The sequence below is a fragment of the Pelophylax lessonae genome (genome assembly GCF_965119305.1).
Source record: "Pelophylax lessonae genome assembly, chromosome: 1".
Classification (NCBI taxonomy): domain Eukaryota; kingdom Metazoa; phylum Chordata; class Amphibia; order Anura; family Ranidae; genus Pelophylax; species Pelophylax lessonae.
The window spans coordinates 36,571,217-36,589,179 of NC_138768.1; the positions used below are offsets into that span (position 1 = coordinate 36,571,217).

A 17,963-nucleotide genomic window follows, 5' to 3' on the forward strand; every position below is an offset into this window, starting at 1 on the left:
GGACCCTTGACTGACATTTTTGACACTTTTGGGGGTACCGGTAACATTACTACAGTAATCAGTGCTATACATATGCACTGTTACTGTAAAAATGACGCTGGCAGTGAAGGGGTTAACTTTTTTTTAGAGGGAGGGGTTAAGTGTGTCCCTAGGGGCGTGATTCTAACTGTGATTGGATGTGGCTACTGGTGTAAGAACAGAGATCAATGGTCCTACATAGTAGAACCGTTTCATCTCCATTCTTACACAGGGGAGAATGACAGGCGGCTTTGTTTACATTAGCCGCCTGCCTTTCTCCCGGTGTAACAGACGATCGCGAGTGCCCGTCGGACATCGGGTCTGCCGGTCACACATGCGGGGGGGGGGGGGGGGTGGTCCGTGACAGAGCGGGAGCTCCCAAAACCCTTACAGGCTAGCGACATAGTCCAAGTCGCTTTGCCTGTGAGTGGCTGACCGCCGCAGTAAATAGTCGTGCGGCGGTCGGCAAGGGGTTAAAGTGTCTATGAAAAATATAGGCAACTGAAGTTTTGTCATTGTTTTTGCAGGCGCATGCAAATTTAAAGCTTGACATGTTATCTATTTACTCAATACAACCTCCTCTATATTTTACCACAAGATTGGGTATTATGAGGGGCATTCAAGTCAAGCCGGGACTTTAAAGTGATTGTAAAGGCAGAAGGTTTTTTTTATCTTACTGCATTCTATGCAGCAGCCCCTCTAATACTTACCTGAGGTCCATCAAAATGTAGCGATGTGGCAGGAGTTTCTCGGCTGCCTGGGACTCCTCTTCTCATTGGCTGAGACAGCAGCGTGGCGCATTGGCTCCTGCTTCTGTCAGCCAATGAGGAGTGAGGGGGCGGGGCCGGGCCATGGCTCTGTCTGAATGGACACAAGGAGCTGTGGCTCAGGCTCGGGTGCCCCCATAGCAAGCTGCTTGCGGTGGGAGTACTCAACAGGAGGGAGGGGCCAGGAGCACAGAAGGGGGACCCAAGAAGAGGATGATCGGGCCTGCTCTTTGCAAAACCACTCCACAGAGCAGGTAAGTAGAAGTATATTTTTGTACAAAAAAAGAGACTTTTCAATTACTTTAATTTTACAGGTATAAATGGGATGCTAGGTTGACGGTACTACATGCACGTAAGTGGCAAGTTTGTCCAATTACTGATGGGCGAAGCACATGTCGCGGGCCAGTCCAGAGATTTAGTCAAGATGGTGGACAACTGTATAAGTGCGTGCATGGAGAAGTGTGTGGTGATGGAAGTTTCTTATGAATGAAAAATTTCTATCCATTGCGTCTTGCAGGTGCAGTAATGGCAAATGTTTTCTGGGACAAACGTGGCGTTAATGTGGATTTTCTACCTCCTGGTGCCACTATCAACCGTGAATATTCAGTTCGTGTTCTGAGTGATGTGCATACATGTCTGTGGAAAAAAACAGCCTGCTTTTGGCGCTTTTCCACTGCATGGAACCGAACGGTTCGGCTCGCTTTTGTGCTTTTCCACTGCATGGTACCGCATGGAACGGTTCGGTACGGTACGGCGGCGCTTTTCCACTGCATGAAACCTAACGATACGGCTCTCTAAAACAGTACCACCTCGATTGTGGTTCCAAGAGGTACCATACCCGGTACCATATCCCACAATCCTTTGCATGCAGTCACTACTAGCCACTGATTGGTCAGAGAATCCCACCCACCCCGTTGTTATCCCACCCACTTAACTTTAGTACTACTTTAGTGGAAAAGCAAACCGCACCAAACCGTTCCAACACCGTACCATGCGGTACCAGCAGTGGAAAAGCGAACAGGGCCGAGTAGAGCCGAGCCGGTACTTGCAGTGGAAAAGTGCCATATGATCACTAATGGCACTTTTCCACTGCAAGTACCGGCTCGGCTCTACTCGGCCCAGCTTGGCCTGGTTTGCTTTTCCACTGCGGTACCGCATGGTATAGTGTCGGAACAGTTCGGTACGGTACGTTATAGGTTTGCTTTTCCACTAAAGTAGTACTAAAGTTAAGTGGGTGGGATAACAACGGGGTGGGTGTGATTCTCTGACCAATCAGTGGCTAGTAGTGACTGCATGCAAAGGATTGTGGGATATGGTACCAGTTTGGTACCTGTTGGAACCACAATCGAGTAGGTACTGTTTTTTCAGAGCCGTACCGTACCGTTCGGTTCCATGCAGTGGAAAAGCAAACCTATACCGTACCGAACCGTTCCGACCCTATACCATGCGGTACCGCAGTGGAAAAGCACAAAGGCGGGCCGAACTGGTACGGTTCCATGCAGTGGAAAAGCGCCATTAGGGCGTCCTGTTTCTCCAAGACAAGGCACGAGCTCTTACTGCTCACCTCACTAAATGCACATTACAGCAACACGGCTGGGAGGTATTGCTACATCCCCCTTACAAGCCCGGTGAGTAAATGCCACCTTTTTGGACCCATAAAAGAGTCCCTCGGAGGTCAGCATTTCAGCACTGATGACAGTGATGCCGGCCATCCTAGAATGGTTCAGGCGTACTGACAAATCTTTCTATCCCAAAGCTTTCCAGGCATTAGTTCAACACTGGGATTAGTTTATAAATGTAGCAGGGGAGTATGTCGAAAAATAAATGCAGTTTCTAAACCAGTGTTTCTCAGCCTTTTTTCAGTCAAGGCACCCTTTAAAAATTGACAATCTTGAGGCACCCATTAAAATTATGGAAAGTCTCGAGGCACCCTTTAAAAAATGAACAGTCTTTTAACATGTAAAAGCTATTCTCCTAGTTTTACATAATGCAGCAACATCCACAAGTCCAAGCAAGACGCCTAACATGAGAGGTGATTATTTTCTTTCAAAGCAAATTAACTTTTGCAAACTGGTACTGACTAGTATTCCAATGTTTCTCTTCTCCCTCTGTTTTTTTCCATCCCTTAGCTTATGTGACCTCAACGCTAATGGAGAGGGGCAGGGGAGGGTAAAAAAAAAATGCTATGCAAGCGACTGACATCCTCCTGATGATGCCATTGGTCATTTGGACGCTGGCAGCTAGAAGGTTTGAATGGTGCACCAATGAAAACCTGTAACTTAGTGTAACTAAAAAAGGCAGCCTTCATCCACACGCCGGCTTGTATACAATTTGTGGGCAAGTGTTAGGCATTTTGCCAAGGCATCCCTGAAGAAACCTCAAGGCACCCCAGGGTGTCTGGACACCCTGGTTGAAAAAGGCTGCTCTAAACCTTTAAATTGTGTTCTTTTGATTATATAAACTCAAAAGCCCGGTTTTACTTGACCGCCCCTCATATATTTGGTTTGTGCCCTCTACAATTAACTTTAGTGTATTTTTTGATTTATTTAAATTTTGTGCTTGATAAACTATTGTGTAAACAGGTGATATAAAAAAATTTGGGACCATCGCCATTTTATTCTCCAGAGTGTCTACTAAAAAATTAGTAGTTTTAAGTAATATTCAGGCCTGCAATGATTTGTTTGTGTGCAAAAAACAAAATGTAAAAACTGCTCTGGCAGTTTTAGGAAATGCCCCCCTACTGTGTACATCAGGAAGTTGGGTGCAAAGCATATTTCTGACATCCAGCAGTTAGGCATGCCATAGACCAGGGGTCCTCAGAGGTCCCTCAGACTGCTGCCCACCAAGGTTATTAACCAGCCCGCGGGGGATGTCTGGTTGTAAGTCACAGCAGATGCCTTGGAAAGAAGCTCCGAACATCCTGACTTCATCCTGCATCATTTGTGTCTCTGATCGCCCGGTAAGCCTCCCTCCTTGTTTAGCCTGTCTCCCTCCATCCCCCTTCTTTGTTTCCAGTCATTATTTCCCAGGCCAGTCCACTCATCCGGCTGCATACTCGCAGCCCGCTGCCATCTTGGCCATCACCTGGCATCTCTGAGTTGCATCACTCCTCAGCTTAATCCTGTGTCTGGGGCTGGTCAGCTGGCTTGCCCCACAGATCTAGCTGATGTTTTACCAGTCCTCTGGGCCGGCCGCCATCTTGGCTGCATCTTGTGTGTCTGTGCTATACCCATCCCTCTGCTTCCACTCACTGGCTGGGTGACTTCATCTGCTCCTCTATCCTCCTCTGCTGCGCTAATGGGCACTGGTGAGGCTGTGCTGATGGGCACTGGTGAGGCTGTGCTGATGGGCACTGGTGAGGCTGCGCTGATGGGCACTGGTGAGGCTGCATAATGGGCACTGGTGAGGCTGTGCTGATGGGCACTGGGGAGGCTGCATTGATCCGGCCCCCCAAAAGTCTGAGGGACAGTGAACTTGGCCCCCTGTTTAAAAAGTTTGAGGAGCCCTGCCATAGACGGTTTGGATATCAGCCGGTTCCACGCTTCAAACCATGTGGGCGCAGGCTGAATGTACCAAGTTGATTGATCAATCAACTTGGGTACAATCAGCCTGCCAGATTCACTTGCGATTAACGCTAGCGGCTGGTATAGCCTCTAGCAATAATCACTGTCTTCTCAGACAATGGCTCGGTAGGAGGGATTCCCCTGCCTGTACTGTCCGTGTTGATGGGGAAATCATGCAAATTTCTCTCCTGCAATCGTCTATGGCCGGCCTTATTCTGCTGTACGTGTTTAAAGGGATACAACATGGGGAATGAGCATGTATTGCAGGGATCTACAAATGTGTGTGATTGTTGGCCTCCTGGCTGGAGCACAGCTTTAACATCAAGTTTCCAGGGGAAGTTTGCGGCTGCCCTTATTGGTGTTCCTGTCCGCAGCATCCTATGAAGGATTGTGTCTAGACCCGGGGAGCGTGAGGATGACCTAGATTTGGGCAAAAATGTCAAATAACGCATTAGAGTGCTAATATTGGCCTGTCAGCGGGTAAGACAGGTTGCTCCTGTGCCCATATTTAGCATGTAATTGATCTTTCTCCGCACGCTTTGCTGAAACAGGTGGCGAGAGATGCGGGCGTGATGGATCGCTCCGCTTAATACCCGTTCTGAGTTATTGTGCTTCCATGTTGGATACAGAGGCGCACAGTTGAAATGATCTCATTTAGATCGGGGAGTTAGGCTGAGCATTTAAAGCGCAATAGATGGTGAGGCCCGGCCATCTCTCACTCTATTAACTCTCTGCTTAATATTTAGTTAGCAATAAAATGCACCATTAAGTGACATGCTAACTCCATAAAGAAATCATTGCTTTTGTTGAAGTGCTTAGCATTCAGATGCCCTTCTGCTTTGGGCGCCAGGTGTTTTTGTAGTGGCGTCTATAGGATTCCTGAGAATGGCGCACAGTCTTTAACCTGTTCATGGCTGGATATTAGGGATGCACCGAAATGAAATTCTTGGCCGAAGCCGAATAATAATGAAATGTTTGGCCGAAGGCCGAATACCGAACGCGGTGTTTCGCATTTTTTCCATTTATTTTGCCAATTTTTTGTCCTCTCTCTTGTCCTCTCACTCTCTCTCTCTTGTCCTCTCATGTCTCTCTCTCTTTTGTCCTCTCATGTCTCTCTCTCTCCCTAAATGTTACTGTAGGGAATGGGATTCAGTGCACACTGTAGCCTTGTACCATAGGGTTAATGTTAGTGACACTGTAGGGATTGGGAAGGATGCTGGGAATGGAAATCAGGAAGCATGCAGGCAGCCTTGTAAATTTTAATTGCAGATACAGGGCACTGGGCAGGTCAGGGTTAATGTGGTAACATCAATTACTCAGTGACAGTCAGTCAGTGTGGACTCGATCAGATTATACAGTGACAGACAGTCTCTCATAGTGGTGGTAGTAGGAGGCTGGAGGTGGACTAGTAGGAGCCTGGAAAGGAGCACAGCCGCATACATACATTACTCACTCGTGCACTGCAGCCCGCCCCACACATTCAGTGAGTCTTACTCTCCTCCCTAGTTTTTTCAATGGCACATTCAGGAAGCCAATCACGCCGTGAGTAGCGGCACAGCGGAACCAATCAGGTGTGCAGGCACGCGTGATTGGTTCGCTGTGCAGCTAATCACGGCGTGATTGGCTCCATGAATGTGCCATTGAAAAAACTAAGGAGGAGAGTAAGACTCACTGAATGTGTGGGGCGGGCTGCAGTGCACGAGTGAGTAATGTATGTATGCTCACCGCTGAAGTGTCCCGGCTTCACGGAAGTCGGTGAGTCCTCCTCCGAGTACCTTCCCCCTGCCTATGTAAATATCGTGACCTCGGCGATATGAATATCGCCTACGGCCACAGAACGATAGTCGATATCATATCGACTATCGTTCAGCCCTATTGTTCGGCACAAAATTATTCGGCCTTTTGACTTATTCGGCCGAACACCGAAAGGGCTATTTTTTCTATTTTCGGCCGAATAATGTGCGGCCGCCGATTATTCGGTGCATCCCTACTGGATATGCATGCTGGTCTCTAGATGCTTTTTTTGCTGGGAATTTTTTCTGGAGTCAGCGACCAAAATCTGACTATAAAGAGACCCCGTCACCTTGCCTAGTCAGGGTTCCCACCTCCCCACCTCCTTTTGTGCCTACTGAAAAATGCCAAGTGCTTTCAGGTATGAGGGGAGCATGGGATCTCTGAAGTGCTTGGGCACAAGCACTGTTACTGCTCTGACATCATGCAAGTGGGGGTGGTTGCAATGAAAGGATTGGCGGGCGCAACTGTTGGTGGTTGCAATGGAAAAAGGATTGACAGGGAAGTTGTTGGTGGTGGTTGCAGTGGAAAGGATTGGTAGGGCATGTTGATTGTTGCAATGGATAAAGGATTGGCGGGGAAGTGATGGTGGTGGCGGGGGAGCATTGATGGTTGATGCAATGGCAAAAGGATTTCTGGGGGAGCATTGGTGACGGTAGCAATGGAAAAAGGATTGGTGGGTGAGTGTTGGTGGTTATAAGTAAGAAAGAATAGGCGGGGGAGCGTAGGTAGGTGTAAGTTAGTTGGGGGAGTTCTTTTATACAGACCCTCTCACTTTCTTTAGAAGGAATGAATATTGGTCGGGTTCACCCTTTTTCAAGGCGGCCTTCCTATTTGCAAGGCTTGTTCATACCATGTGAGGTGACTTGCAATGGAAAAAGGATTGGCGAGGGGAGTATTGGTGGTGATTGCAATGGAAAAGGATTGGTGGGGGATTGTTGGTGGTTGTTGCAATGGAAAATGGTTTGGCAGGGGCTTGTTGGTGGTTGTTGCATTGATAAAGGGACTGGCAGGGGAGCGTTGATGGTGGTTGCAATGGTAAAAAAAAAATGCTGTGGGTGGGGGGAGTAGGTGTTTGCAATAGAAGGATTGGTGGTGGAGTGTTGGTGGTGGTTGCAATGCAAAAAGGATTGGTGGGGGAGTGTTTGGTGGTTGCAATGGAAAAAGGATTGGCGGGGGAGTGTTGGTGGTGGTTGCAATGGAAAAAGGATTGGCGGGGGAGTGTTGGTGGTGGTTGCAATGGAAAAAGGATTGGCGGGGGAGTGTTGGTGGTGGTTTCAATGGAAAAAACGATTGGTGGGGGAGTGTTTGGTGGTGGTGGTGGTTGCAATGGAAAAAGGATTTGCGGGGGAGTGTTGGGGGTGGTTGCAGTGCAAAAAGGATTGGCGGGGGAGTGTTGGTGGTGGTTGCAGTGCAAAAAGGATTGGCGGGGAGTGTTGGTGATGGTTGCAGCGGAAAAAGGATTGGCACGGGCCTGTTGGTGGTGTTTGAAATGGAAACGGATTGGCGTTGGTTGTTGTTGGTGCAACAGAAAAGAGATTAGCAGGGGCTTGCTGGTGGCAGTTGCATTGAAAAAGGGACTGGCGGGGCGCATTGATGGTTAATGCAATGGCAAAAGGATTTCTGGGGGAGCGTTGGTGGCGGTAGCAATGGAAAAAGGATTGGTGGGGAAGTGTTGGTGGTTACAACAAAGAAAGAGTAGGCGGGGGAGTGTAGGTAGGTGTAAGTTAGTTGGGGCGGGGGGGGTCCTTTGCACCGACCCTGTCACTTTCTTTTCTTTCACCCTTTTTTTCAAGTCCTCCTTCCCCCGTTGCAAGGCTTGTTCATACCATGTGCGGTGACTTGCATTCATCTCCATAGATCAATGCAGGCTCCCCGCTGGGACATATAGAAAACAATTCTTTTGTATGTGCCCTCTTCACACCACAACGCTACCTTGAGGTTGGTTGCAGTGGGGTTGCTCCAGTTTTTAAACTTTTTTTTTTTTTTTTTTTGCTGGCAAGCTTGAGTTTGCTGGGGATCCTCTTTGTATTTCAGCGTTTTTATTTTTATATACAGTACTGTGCAAAAGTGTTAAATGTGAAAAAATGCTGTAAATTAAGAAAGATTTCAGAAATAGAAGTGTTTAATAGTTTATTTTATCACTTCTCAAAATGAGTAAAAAAAAGTAAATGAACAGAAGAGGAATCCAAATCGTATAAATTTGTGGTGTGACCACCCTTTGCCTTCAAAACCACATCAATTCCTAAATTCTTCTAGGTACACTTGCACACAATTTTTAAAGGCGCTCAGCACGTGGGTTGTTCAAACGAGCGAGCGAGAGAGAAAAACACATTGGATCGTGTCTGAACCACATCACCTCTCGCTGAACAAAACTTAGCCTAAATGATTTGGGACAGGCGGATATTTGGATTGGTGCTCCTATTGATCTGTTTACAATCAGTAGGGAGAGTCCCAGATGGCTGAGGGACTCGTGGACATCGCTGGATAGAGAGGAGGCTCAGGTAAGTATTTGGAAGGCTGAGGGGGGCTGCTGCACACAGAAAGCTTTTTTTCTTAATGCAGAGAATGCATGAAGATAAACCTTCTGCCTTTACAACTCCTTTAATGACACCACAAACGCAACAGATATACCATGCAATCCGGTTGCAGTGAGCTTCAAAAGTACAGCATGCATTCCTTTTGGTGTGATTTTCCAGTGTGAACCGGCTCTCCAGGGATTGGCTGGGGGTGTAAAAACCCCTCAGTTAAGCAGTGCTTTTACCGCCCTCTTAATGGACACCCCCTTTAGCTGAACGCTGGCCAGTGGGCGGGGGTGTACACATGCTGCAATACTTCGCTTCATGGTGCAGCAGGATTTTTTATCCCCTTGTCGCATTCATACCAAAAATATTCTCCCTGTTGCCTTCAAGTGAATGGGGCAGCTCTGCAAGCGCCCCGCCACTGCATGCAGTTGGGGTGTGCTGGTGCACCGATCAAGGGATTTAAGAGCTATATGGCGGTTTTTTAGAATCACACATACCTACAGTAGGTGGATGCAGCATCGGTCCCCCAGCGCCTCTAACGCGGAGACCTGATCGATCGAATGAACACAGCCGATCGCTTCGTTCTCACAGCTCCCTGAGCAGAGAGAGGCTGACTTGTCAGTCACTGGCTCTCTGCTTTGCCCCCCTCCTCGCTCACTGGAGTACCTGGCTGTGGAGGGTGCGGGAGCAGCCGGCTCCGACTCTCAGCCACTCCCTGAGAGGCTGAGCCGGGTGCTAGTCCAGTCATGTAGGCGGAGCCTGTCTATATGGTTGTGATCTTTTCAGAGTCTGGACCGCGGGCTTCAGGCTGCTGTCTGCTGAAAATGGGTAACAGGAGTGCAGTTCATTCAAGCTTTGGCTGTACTTTTCAGTAGGTGGTGAGGAAGCGATATAATGCCTCTTCACTCGTCAAATGCTGTCTGAAGAGCGGTCCAAATGCAGTTCTCTTTTCAGAGACCAAAGCTTCTGTGACATCTCTTATTTTGCAATTAGTTTAATATTAAATGTTTGTGTGTGGCTTCTTCTCCATGTTGGACCTGGGCATGACCAGTTCCTATGATGCCATATCAGTGTTCTCTGCTCTGTTCCTGCATAAACTGATGTATTACAGGGGGTGGTTAGAAATGTTTTCTTTGTGAAGATCTAAAATCCTGCAGAGTTGCTGGTTTTATTGTTCCTTGTTCCCTGTTATCTGAACTCTCTGTGGCCTTCCAGGGTGAGCGAGGAGAAGGAGGTAACAGAGGAGCGTCTGAAGACTGAGCATGAATCCTTTGAGAAGAAGATCCGGCATTTGGAGGCGCAGAACACGCTCATCGCCACGGAGAGGGAAGATATCCTTTTTATTTTCATTTGTACCCCCCCTCCCTTTTCTCACCCTGCATCTGTACGACTCTCGGATATAATTATTCTAATTTATGGAGAGGAATAAGTCTGCATGTGTCTCCATTCTATAGCGTTACTTATCAGCATGGGCCGGTGGCTGCGTGCGGCTGGAAACTGCCATCCAGCTGTTAGTGCCATGGTTTCCTCTGTGAAATCCACATTTGTCAACACGAATTTCCCATTTCCTCCTGCAGAACACGAGCGCTTTCTGTAAGAATGGCGTTCAATGACTCTGCTTTGCCGTTTTACTTTAATTGGGTCGTCCCGAGCGTGATCCTTCGCAAACGCGTGACATGTCACAACAAGCCTGCACTCCATACTACCGCCTTATTTAAATATTTAGACGTTAAACAGCGGGAGAAAATTAACAAATGAAAAAATTTGATAATGTTTCGGTAGGGTATGGCTTACCTTTTATCAAGGCAGGATATTTATTTATTTCTGGTACTTTATATAGCGCTGTCAATTTACGCAGCGCTTTACATATACATTGTACATTCACATCAGTCCCTGCCCTCAAGGAGCTTACAATCTAAGGTCCCTAACTCGTACATACACAGTAGGGCCAATTTTTTTTTTTTTTTTATACAGGATCCAATTAACCTACCAGCATGTCTTTGGAGTGTGGGAGGAAACCGGAGTACCCGGAGGAAACCCATGCAGGCACAGGGAGAACATGCAAACTCCAGGCAGGTAGTGTCATGGTTGGGATTCGAACCATCGACCCTCTTGCTGCTAGGTGAAAGCGCTAACCACTACACCACTGTGCCGCCCAACCACTACACCACTGTGCCGCCCAACCACTACACCACTGTGCCGCCCAACCACTACACCAGTGTGCCGCCCAACCACTACACCAGTGTGCCGCCCAACCACTACACCAGTGTGCCGCCCAACCACTACACCAGTGTGCCGCCCAACCACTACACCAGTGTGCCGCCCAACCACTACACCAGTGTGCCGCCCAACCACTACACCAGTGTGCCGCCCAACCACTACACCACTGTGCCGCCCAACCACTACACCACTGTGCCGCCCACAGGATACAACCAAGACTGTGAACCTGCTAGCAGGAACCCAATTTAAACAAGGAATATCCCTCTATAGTGTGTAGAAAAGAGGGAGATCCCACCCCCTTTCTCTCCCTTGGGAGGGAAACATGGATGGAAACACGAAGAGGCATTGGAAGGCGCCAGGCAAAAATTTGCATATAAGCAATGATTAAAAACAATGCAATTTATTAATATATCAACAATAAAAACCATTGGCATTAAATTTAAATAGTACAATAGCAATACAGAAACGCCTGAGAGGGGACATGATAGCAATTTATAAATATCTCGATGGTGATCTCAGCGTAGAAAAAAAGCTATTCAGTCGAAAGGATTACATGAGGACTCGAGGGCATACAATGCGATTAGAGGAGAAGCGTTTTAACCTCAGGCAACACAGGGGGTGCTTTACTGTTAGGGCTACAAGATTGTGGAATTCTCTACCACAAGAGGTGGTTTCTGCAGGAAGTATGGTGGCTTTCAAAAGACTCTTAGACGTACATCTCAAGGATCAGAACATTCAGGGGTATGAGAGATGATTATGGCCACACACACCTACACAGGTTGAACTGGATGGACTATTGTCTTTATTCAACCTCACCTACTATGTAACTATGTAACATTCTTTTACATGGTGTGCCTCATTAGGCAAAAAGTGGTAGTTGAGGCATATGTGGGTAATTCTGGATCGAGGCGTTTCGCCTAAAGCTAGGGGCTTCCTCAGGATCCAAAACAATTGAATTCACACCACTAAAGATGTAAAAAGATAATTAGGGAAAGAATCATACAAAAAAACATATGAATATAAATATATGCCAAACCTATGAATAAGTCCTAATATAACATCACATTATGGAAAATGGTATTACCAAATACAAAAAGGGAGTGGAGATTGAGAACAAACAGCACAGAGAAAAAAAAAAAAAAAAAAATCGCCACACCATGTGTGTAAATGCCCGTGCGTGCACATGCAAATGGTTGCATGCACATCCACCGGCGCACACACACGTTAGGGAACGATGAAAGGAAATACAGATAAGGATATCAATGGCTGGGGGAGCAAGAGAAAGAGGGGGGGGGGCTCTATAGTGTGTACTTGCCTCAACCCAGAGCACTAAGTGTTATTTCTATCTGCTGCTTCCTTCCTCTATCGGCATGAGTCCGTTCTGACAGGAGAGGGAGCTCCAGCACACAGCCTGTGATTAACAGCTTCAGCTTTATTCCTCTGTGTGCTGTGTGACGGAGAGGGTGTCCCTTGCCTCCAATCAGAGTGTAGCTTCAGCTCTCCACCCCCTTTTTTTTTTTTTTTATGAATTCTCAGACAAGCTTTATGAATTCAGCAGATGTAGAGCAGAGAAGACTACAGATAAACAGGTGCAACTTATGTAGGAGGATTTGTTTAATCTCAGTGTATAACCTAAGGCCAGTCACTTCACTGGGTGTATGGAAGGGTTTTTAGCCCCACTAAATTGCATTAGTCTTCTCTATAAATATGATTGAGGAATCTGGTCAGTGTGGGGTCATGTGACCAATGATGATGCAGAGGATCTTGAAGGATCCATATTGTCAGGTTCTCATACTAAGGACCCGTTCACACCAGGATCGCATAGAAACGCATGCCGTGAGCCCGTGCGGTTTGATTCTGCTGCCCATTCTTTTTTTTTTTTTCAAAACAGTGAGGTTTATTGAAATTTTTGGTACAATACAAAAATAAACCGTGCATTGAAACTGCAATCAGGTTCATAACACAGTGAGGTACAAAAATACAAATATACAAAATGATCAGCACCGAGAGACAGAACAGACATAGTAAAAAACAAAACAGTAGTCAGTGGCTCTCCGTCGATCCAACCCTCGAACAGAAAATATTGATTCACCAGGGGCGGTCAACATAAAATAGTTACCCACTGCATTACCGAGCCGTATCAGGGCACTGCACCCATTTGTCCCAAATCTTGTTGAACTTCTGAGGGCACCCCCTATGTTTATATAAAAGTTTATGAAATGGGATGACACCATTAACCTCCTTAATCCACAAACCTAGAGTAGGAGGAGTAGGTCTCATCCACCTCCTGGCTATCAGTTTACGTACTATAAACAAAGTTTCCTGAAGAAATATGACAGTGGATTTGGGCATCTCTCCATCTGGGTAAACCCCCAGGAGACACTCCTTAGGGGAGAGTTGCAGAGGAGACCCCATCTTGTCATGGAGGAATGTGACTACTTGTTGCCATAGAGTCTGTAATTGGGGACAGCTCCACAAGAGATGAAAGAAGGAGGCGTCAGGGTCTCCACACATAGGACAAGAAGGGACCAAGTCAGGGTGATATTTGGACAGTCTAAGTGGGGTGAGATAAGCCTGGTGTATTATAAAGGTCTGAGTTAGGCGATCCGACAGTTTTGGCGACACTCTGCGGCACGTCTCCAGGGCATCCTCCCATTCCTCATCCTCCATGGCCCCCACACTGCGCTCCCAGCGGGTCTTAAGTGCAAAAGCCAAGGTGGCCGAGGAAGGTGTGTGAAGTTCAGAGTAGAACATGGAAATAAGGTGACTGGGTGCTGTACTTTTAACAATCTCAAGGGTGGTAACCGATTCTAGCTCAGGAGGGCCATCAGGGAATTGAGATCTATAGGCATGGGAGAGCTGTAAGTATCTGTAGTGCATGGGGCCCTGGATCGCAAACTGATCCTGCAAGGCCTCGTAAGACCGCAGACCAGTGGTCGTGGAGATATGGCTAAGGAGAAGAATACCCCTCCCGCTCCATATCGACAGGTCAGGGATGGAAAGGAACTCGCGTAATGCGCTGTTATGCCACAGAGGGGTGAACGTGTGAAATGGAGGGCACCGAAGCCTGGACGCTACCACCTCCCAGATCCGACAATAGTGGTATAGAAGAGATCTGGGGCACAAGGGCTCCGGCGAGCCCCTGACACCCCTAAGGATAACTAGGAGGGGGTCCCCGAGGGGATGAGCCCACCCAGGGCAGAGCAGGGTCAAAAAACGTTCTCTATCTGTTTTATCTATGTGAAAGAACTGGGACAACTGAGCTGCCAGATAGTACAGATTAAAATCCGGCAGGGCCAATCCCCCTAGGTTTGTAGGATTCTTGAGTTTGCGCCAGGAGATCTTGTGCCGGTTAGCACCCCAAACAAAGGTCTTGAGGAGTGATTCCATCTGCTTAAACAGCTTGAGTGGCAGGTAAATAGGAGAGTGCCATACAACATAAAGTATTTTGGGAAGGAGAATCATTTTAATTAAATTGACTCTACCCATCACTCCCAGAGGTAATTTGGACCATACTTGAATTTTAGCCTTAAGCAGAGGGAACAGGGGTTGAACGTTATCCGGGACATAATCTGCTGAGTTAGCTGTCACTTGAATCCCTAAGTATTTAATGCGGGATACACATTGTAGGGCTGGGCTTGCGGGGGTGATTGCCTGTGGGCTCTCGTCAAGCGGGAGAATTTGTGACTTATCCCAGTTTATCTGAAAACCGGAGAATCGTCCATACCGTTCAATTAAAGAAAGGGCCGTGAGTAGGGATTCCCGAGAGTCTTCCAAATATAACAAAGTGTCATCTGCATACATGCTGATCTTCTCCTCCAACGGTCCCTTACGTAGGCCTCGAATCCCGGGATGTGCTCTAATGGCCATCGCCAGAGGTTCCGCGGCCAGGGCATACAGCAGGGGGGAGAGGGGGCACCCTTGTCGAGTGCCACGGGATAAAGGGAAGGCGGTCGACTGCCAGCCATTTGCCAGGACCCTAGCTACCGGGGCGCTATATAGAAGTTTGACCCACTTAATAAAATTAGGTCCAAAGCCGTACCGGTCCAGACAGGTCCACAGAAACGGCCACTCTACCGAGTCAAATGCTTGAGCCGTGTCCAATGAGACCACCACCCTGCCACCCATTCCGTCGTGCCGTGCCTGGAGATTCATAAATAACCGGCGAAGGTTAAATGAGGTGTTCCTCCCAGGCATGAACCCGGCCTGGTCCGAGTGTACGAGTGAAAGGATCACCTTGTTAAGGCGGAGGGATAAAATTTTCGCAAGGATTTTAGTGTCTACTGGGAGCAAAGAGATGGGACGGTAAGACTCTGGGGCGTGTACATCCTTGCCCGGCTTGGGAATGAGCACAATTAGCGCCTCCCGCATAGAAGGGGGTAGGGTTGCATCTTTGAATAGAGATTGAAACAAAGCCAATAATTTAGGAGAAAGGAGTTCCGAATATTGGGAGAAAAATTCAATCGGGAGGCCGTCCAGGCCGGGGGCCTTAGACCTAGGGAACTTGGACACGGCTGCTGCAATCTCTTCCACAGAGATGGGTGCCTCGAGGGTCGCCAACTGGTCGGGTGTCAAAGTGGAAAAGTCAATAGAGTCCAAAAAGTCATGCATGTCAGTGCAGTCAGCGGGAGCCCTAGATGTGTAAAGAGTACTAAAAAATGAGCGGAAGCACTGTGTCACCGCAGCAGGATCAGCGATCTCATTACCCAGGTCATCCTTCAAAGTAATAACTACCGGGGGCCTATCCTCACAATGAACTAAGTATGCGAGGAGTTTCCCCGCCCGCTCACCATGTGCAAACAGATTCTGCTTCTGAAAAAACATCTTAGATTTTGCCCTCTCGTAGTCAAGTTGGGAAAGGACTTTAGAGGTCAATTTATACTGAGATTCATGTGCCGGAGTCGGGTCCCCCATAAAGGCCTGTTCAGCTTCAATTAGATTTGTCGTTGCCCTGGAGATCTCCTCGGCAGCCCGCGCTCTAACAGCCTTGATTTTGGAAATCATAGTGGATCTGGCGAACAGTTTAAACGCCTCCCACACCGCAGCCGGGGAGGCAGTGCCCTCATTGTCAGAAAAGAATTGTGTCCAGGTCCCCTCAATGTCGTTCCCATCCGACACCAAGGGGAGCCAGGCGGGATTCAGGCGCCAGGCCGGGGGAGGTCTATTGCAGGGCAAGGACAACAGTATCCAATAAGGGCAGTGATCAGACAGAGTCCGTGGGGCGAAGCCTGCCGTCAGTAACCGGGGGAGCAGGGTTCGAGACAGCAATATCAGATCAATGCGTGACATAGAGTGGTGTGCAGCCGAAAAACAGGAGTACGCGCGCTGCGCGGGGTATTTGCTGCGCCAAGAGTCGGCCAAACCAAAGCTCTCCAACAATCGGGAGAACCTGGTCGGGGACGACCCCGGCGGCACCTGGGAGGCGCCACCGGACCTATCCAGACCCGAGTCCATCACATTGTTAAAGTCACCCAGCCAGATCACCGGGGCCCCTGGGCTCTGTGCCATAAACGCCAGTCCCTCCATAATAATCACAGCAGAGTAAGGGGGGGGCACATAGAAAGCCATCAGTAGCATCAATTCCCCATAGACTGACGTTTTGAGAAAAACATATCTACCCATTGGGTCGACCTGAGATCCTAGGAGCTGGAAATGTACCGATTTGGCCACCAGTAGCGCCACACCCCTGGAGTGTGAGCTATAAGCAGAGTGCTGCACCCAACCAACCCAGGGACGTTTGAGGGACTGTTGTACACGGCCCTCCAAATGTGTCTCCACCAGAACTATAATATCAGCCCATACACGGCGTAGGACATTAAAGACAGCCGTTCGTTTAATCTTATCACGCATACCCCTGACATTCCACGTCAACAATTTCAATGCGGCCATGGCAGGGGTAGTACAGAGCGCGGAGCGGAGGCTCCCAGGATCTCAGGCAGTAAGGCCACGGAACCAACTAGTCCACGGTCACACACCAGCGGCGATAAACGGCAGCAAAAGAGCAAATAATTATTACTTGAGGTCAATGTGCATAAAACAGAAACAGTATAAAGATTGTACCAAATATAAACCATAAACAATGGTAACACCCCAATCCCCCCTCCCTGCCCTGCACCAACCCCAACTTGTGCGGGCATGTTCCCAAACAAGTGCCTCAACCAGAACAGGCCCACATGCGACTGGGAAAGAGCAAGATCAGGAGGCCAGGGACCCCCAAGGTATGCAGCAAAAATACAGCAAAATACAAATAGAATAAACAAGGGGGCCCGGGGGCCCAGGTCCAGCAGAAGTCGCAGGGGGCAACAGGGGAGTTGGGCACAAACACACGCCTTAGCGGGTGTAGGGGGCGAAAACCAACAGGTGTATCGCTGGGTAGCAAAGCCTATGGGCAGGTGGAAGTCCATAGGAAGAGAACAGAGAAATCAGTTCCATCTGTGGAGCTAGGGCGCTCCGCCGGTCAAACACAGGAGCAATAGTGCAGGAAAATGAGGGGGGAGGGGGGGGGGGGGAAGGGGGATGCAAAGTCTTGAGTTCCACAGGATCTACAAAACCCCTCCTCCACCCTTGCAGCAGCTTAAGGTATAGGCCATCAGGGAGAAAGTATCATGAAGTCGCCAGGGCAAGGTGGTCAGGCTCTAGCTTCCAGTCCTTCTAGCCAGGAGATGGCGGCTTCCGGATCCTCAAAGAAGTGGGCTCGGTCCTCGCCCTCCACTCTAAGACGGGCCGGATACAACATGGAGTATTTGATATTCTTGATACGCAGTCTGCGTTTGACCTCCAAAAAGCTCTTGCGGCGCCTCTGGACCTCAGCAGAGAAGTCGGGGAAAATCGCTATTTTGTGATTTCCAAATGGAATGTTCCCCTTAACCCTGGCCAGGCGCAATATGGCATCTCGGTCCCGATAGTTCAGGAATTTAGCGATGAACGTGCGGGGGGGTGCACCCTGAGGGGGGGGGGGCGCCCTGAGAGGCGATGTGCACGTTCCACAACAAAAGTGGGTGAAAAGGATTCTCTGCCATAAGTCTGAGTGAGCAATTGTTCCAAATATGATGAGGGGTCAGCACCTTCAGAGCCCTCCG

The 17,963-nt window shown here is 48.5% G+C and overlaps 1 protein-coding gene across 1 annotated transcript in view; it reads left to right on the top strand.

Annotated features, from left to right (window-relative positions):
• Window positions 1-17,963, top strand: part of KIAA1328 — a 350,490-nt gene that overhangs the window by 14,685 nt on the left and 317,842 nt on the right. The window contains exons 4-5 of the mRNA XM_082274183.1: window positions 1,303-1,307; window positions 9,880-10,048. Of these exons, the coding sequence (XP_082130309.1) occupies window positions 1,303-1,307; window positions 9,880-10,048 (174 nt within the window). The remainder of the gene's footprint in view (window positions 1-1,302; window positions 1,308-9,879; window positions 10,049-17,963) is intronic.